This window comes from Notothenia coriiceps, unplaced genomic scaffold, assembly GCF_000735185.1.
Source record: "Notothenia coriiceps isolate Sejong01 unplaced genomic scaffold, NC01 NC01_scaffold00031240, whole genome shotgun sequence".
In the NCBI taxonomy this organism is placed as follows: domain Eukaryota; kingdom Metazoa; phylum Chordata; class Actinopteri; order Perciformes; family Nototheniidae; genus Notothenia; species Notothenia coriiceps.
This window is the reverse complement of record NW_011363941.1, coordinates 11979-16304: the sequence shown is the minus strand read 5'-3', so window position 1 is coordinate 16304 and position 4326 is coordinate 11979. Positions and strand designations below refer to the sequence as shown.

The following is a 4326-nucleotide window of genomic DNA, read 5'->3' as shown; positions in this document are numbered from 1 at the left end:
GGTAAAAAAAAAGCAGTTTTTAGTAGCAGAGCTCACAACGGCTCCTTTTCCTCTGAATTCCTGCCCTTATGTCTTGTAAAACATATCAAATCCTGCATTAACATTTTTAATTGTAATTTTCAGGCAAGGTTAAGCATAAATGTAGTAAAAAAAAAAAACTGCAAGTTACTCTTTAAATAAGGGCTATTAAAGTGTTTGTGCCGGATAGTTTATTTAGCTCAACAACAAAAAAATGCTGATTCACAGACATATTTTTGGGCCCAATTATGTCATGGGCTGACATTTGTTGTACCGTAGTACACAACTGCTTTTGTAGCGGTTTGGCCACTACAAAGGTTCTCTTCAGCGGTATGTGCACTTTCTGGGGGCTTAGGGCATTACCCATGAGACCAAAAGAGGGCAGGGCCTGTGTGAGTTTGAGCTAGATAAATGTTCATTCATATTTTTCAAAAACTGATATTTTGGGGTTGTACTGTATTGTTCCAGTCAGCTGTAGACAAAATAATGCCTCAGCACTGTGACCCTTGCATGCCCTCTCACTTAAGTACCATGTTCAGTAATTCCTTAAGCTACACTGGGCACAGAGCACTGCAGGATATTCACTTCTTCCACAAGCATGTTGTGGATCACATGTCAACCTGTTTTGATGTAATTTCATCAAACAGCCAATTATGCATGGAGAGAAAAGGTGCCACTACCTGCTAGATCATGTGAAAGAGTTGAAGCAAGGACATGTAGATGATTTAAGAATAAATAGATTCCTTAGCACCAGTGGCGGTGTCAACAGAAACAACTGTGAAAAGAGTGTGTATGTCCTTACGTGAGTGTGTGTGCCGAGTCTTTAGATCTGTCTGTTTTGTCTTTTGTGTGTGCGAATGCTGAATAAACATACCACTCCGCCGCTCTGCTTGCACAGTGTGTCTTTGTGCGTATGTGTATCTCTGGCCGAGCCTTTGCTTTGGCACCGTGATTCACTTTGCCCGCTGCGCCTTTTAAGACGTCAGCTGGCGCGGAGATCATCTCACCAACATGACAAACACCATCCAGATCAAACACATGCCTATTTACTGAGCCGTGGCCAAGATAGTAGAGCGGATCAACGGGAGAAGTCAGTTCACTCGTGCACACTCGCAGGAAAAGCTTTGGAGGCATTATGTTGTAACGCTGCAAACTGCCAGAGCGAAGGAGGCCCCCGCCTTCACATCTCACATGATGGTGCCTGAATGATGCAGGCATCCATAAGAATTAACCTAGGGTCTTCTCTGTATTATCCACATGAATAGGAGATGGAAAGCTGATCTGGGAACCTAGCCAGAGGAATGATTAATCACAGCTGTGGTGTGATTGGCAGCTTGTATTTAAAAACATGGCCCCTTTATCTGTGAGTTATCCATTTCAGTTGTGTCACATATTCTGTTGGCATTTTCATTGCAGGAAATATTGGAGCAGAGCTGTCTTACAACAACGTGGGCATGTTCATATCGTCTGATGCTGGCAATAGCTGGAGACAGGTGAGCGTCACAGTGAGGTCAAGTCAAATGACAGACTTTTACAACAGTTTGACGTTTTAATATAAGAACTAGGCTACATGATTACCAAATGTATAGAGTGGTGCAGCGAGGATATATTTGACTAAGCCAAGCTTTTGCAAACACACATTTATGATACTAAAGCGTTTTGTTCAGCAGGATAATCTCCACACATTAACACTACTAAATGGCTGTGCGTCACCACCGCAAAGCTAAAGGCTTTTTTCATATAACCTAATGTATACTTTACTAAGCCCTGCTTCCTTAGTTACTGTTGCTACACCTGTCAAGCTTTCCACAAAGAGTTTTCGTAGGACATATCTGATACATCATTTCTGATACATGATGTGCCAATAATAATTAAATGTAGCTGCTTTAGTTTCAGAGTTTGGCGCAAGCTAGCTTAATGTCACATATCTGCATTAAAAAATACCACTTCTAGAAACACACATTTTGTAAGATGAACTCTATGTTGCGATTATTTATTTTCTTCTTTCTTCTTTTATTCTGTGCTTATGTCTATTATTCAATTGTCATGCCCAAACCCCTTATCGTAACCCTATATGCATGAGAGCCATGTTCACATGGGAGCATATTCACTAAGAAATATTGGTAGGAAGAGGAGTGCATACTCACCAAAATGTTGGTGGGGCTAGCGAATGGTCATTGCTAAAATCAGGGTTTCTTGTAATTGCAAAAGTCATAGTTTGCCTGTTGCATCAATATTAAAATGATTTCTTTCTGCTTAGATTTTTGAAGAGGAGCACAACGTGTGGTTTCTGGACAAAGGAGGGGCCCTCGTTGCGGTCAAGCAGCCATCTGTGCCTACCAAACACTTGTGGTACGTTAATTTAGAGAACTGTCTTACAGCTATTGTTAGTCCAAACTTGATTAATTTAACAACACACTTTGGCTCTTGCAAAAAAAAATGCCAGTCAGTCTAATTTGAGATATTTCTTTTTCAAGCCACTTATCATTAACAGACAGCCCACTGACCCCCCCCCCCATACTTACTACTACTACTACTACTACTACACACGACACACCCACCCCACCCACCCACACACACACACACACACACACACACACACACACACACACACACTTTCAATGTTTTCATTAACACATTGCCTTCCTCTTGCCAAATTGGGTGCCTACGCTCTGCCTCACTGCAGGCTAATCCAAGTGAGACCAGATCTGTTCTCCAGTCACTTTTGCAACAATTCTGAAATTAGTTTTAGAGCCAGTGAAGTGTAGCCTGCTTTTTTTTTTTCTCCTAACCAATTTAAGTGTGATGGTAGAGGAAGAAAGAACAAAAATGACAGATAGAAAGAACCCTGCAGCACTGTACAGTAGAACAGTATTGCTTTCTCAGCCAGTGTTAAACACTTGCCACTCCTGCCAGAATCTCATAATGGGTGCATGTCAACGCCTTTCCAGTTGACAGTGCTTTTAGCCAAATCAAGGTTTTTTTTCAGTAATAACACAGGGGGTTTCTTTCTTCCGAACACAGGCCTCAGCAGTGTTTCTACCCATGTCACTGTCAGGTACTCTTAGTTGTTCTCACTGCAGCACAATGTTGATAAGATGCCAGAATCAATAGAGGCTCGGTCCCCATGATGAAAGCTGCATGTCCGATGTTTTCGCTGTCTCATTCTCCCTCTGCAGTTTTGTAGTTGAACTTAAAACAGTTCTATTCTGGTCTTTCATTTTTTATCCCCCCCTGCTAGACTCTACCAAAGAACTCTGACGTTTCTTTCTGGAGAGACGTTTGTGCATCTTTGTTTTAGAACCTGACAGTCTGTCCTAAATACTCCCTTTAATGCTCAGCCTTTTGATATTTACCCAAAGCTACAGTAACTAATTGCACAGAGACTCAGAGACCCGTCTTTCTGATCTCCACCTAAATCCCCTCATGACCAGGCTCTAATAGAGAGCGTCTGTCTTTGTGCTATCGTTGTTGCTGGGTTTGTGATGTGAATGCGTTCTGACACACAGGGTCAGCTTTGATGAGGGGAGGCAGTGGACCCAACACAGTTTCTCCGCAGTGCCTCTGTTCGTGGATGGAGTCTTGGTGGAGGCTGGGGCCGAAAACCAAATAATGACGTAAGTGAGAAATGTAACAAAGGACAAAGACGTGTTAAAAGCTGTTTACTCACCTGTCCTTTTAGTGGGTATTGTTGGCTGAGGAGTGAAAGGTTTTGGTTCAAACCTCTGGCTTCTCAGCGAAAAGGCTAAACAGATTAAGACGTTTAAGGAAAGCATCCGTTCAAAGCTCTGTTTTTCGTCTTCATTAAGCCACACTTATGAGGGGCAGGTAATGGATCGTGTAGGCCGTTAGGCAGACCTTTGCGGATATTAGGTCACCTGACAAATGGATCTGGTCATAAGAGATAACTTCTGCTATGATTAAGAACTATGTAAATAAAAACTGAAATTAATAGAAAAAAGGAAAGTATGTTTAATGAGACTGATAAGAAAACAATAAAGGGGCCATTTTATTGTTTTTGGGGTTCCCTCCACAGGGGGTGTCTCTCCCACATTCACCTGAAATGTATTTATTGGACTCCTTTGTTTACTTCCATAACATAGTGACACCACTATAAAACACTTGCGCTTCTATTAGCTAGCACTCCAATGTGATATTCTAAGAGGTGGGACATATCCAACACATCTCTATTTGGTTGACCAATCAGAGCAGAGTTGGCTCTGGTTTCAGACAGAGGGTTAAAAGAGGTGCTGCAGCACAGGCAGTATGAGAAAAATAAAGAGCTTTTTGAACATTAAAGCATGGAGA

The 4326-nt window shown here is 41.9% G+C and overlaps 1 protein-coding gene across 1 annotated transcript in view; it reads left to right on the top strand.

Moving 5' to 3' along the window:
• Positions 1-1434: 1434 nt before the first annotated feature.
• Positions 1435-4326, top strand: part of LOC104959884 (VPS10 domain-containing receptor SorCS3-like) — a gene marked incomplete at both ends in the record, with an annotated part of 13045 nt that continues 10153 nt past the window's right edge. The window contains 3 exons of the mRNA XM_010787797.1: positions 1435-1511; positions 2279-2370; positions 3528-3635. Of these exons, the coding sequence (XP_010786099.1) occupies positions 1435-1511; positions 2279-2370; positions 3528-3635 (277 nt within the window). The remainder of the gene's footprint in view (positions 1512-2278; positions 2371-3527; positions 3636-4326) is intronic.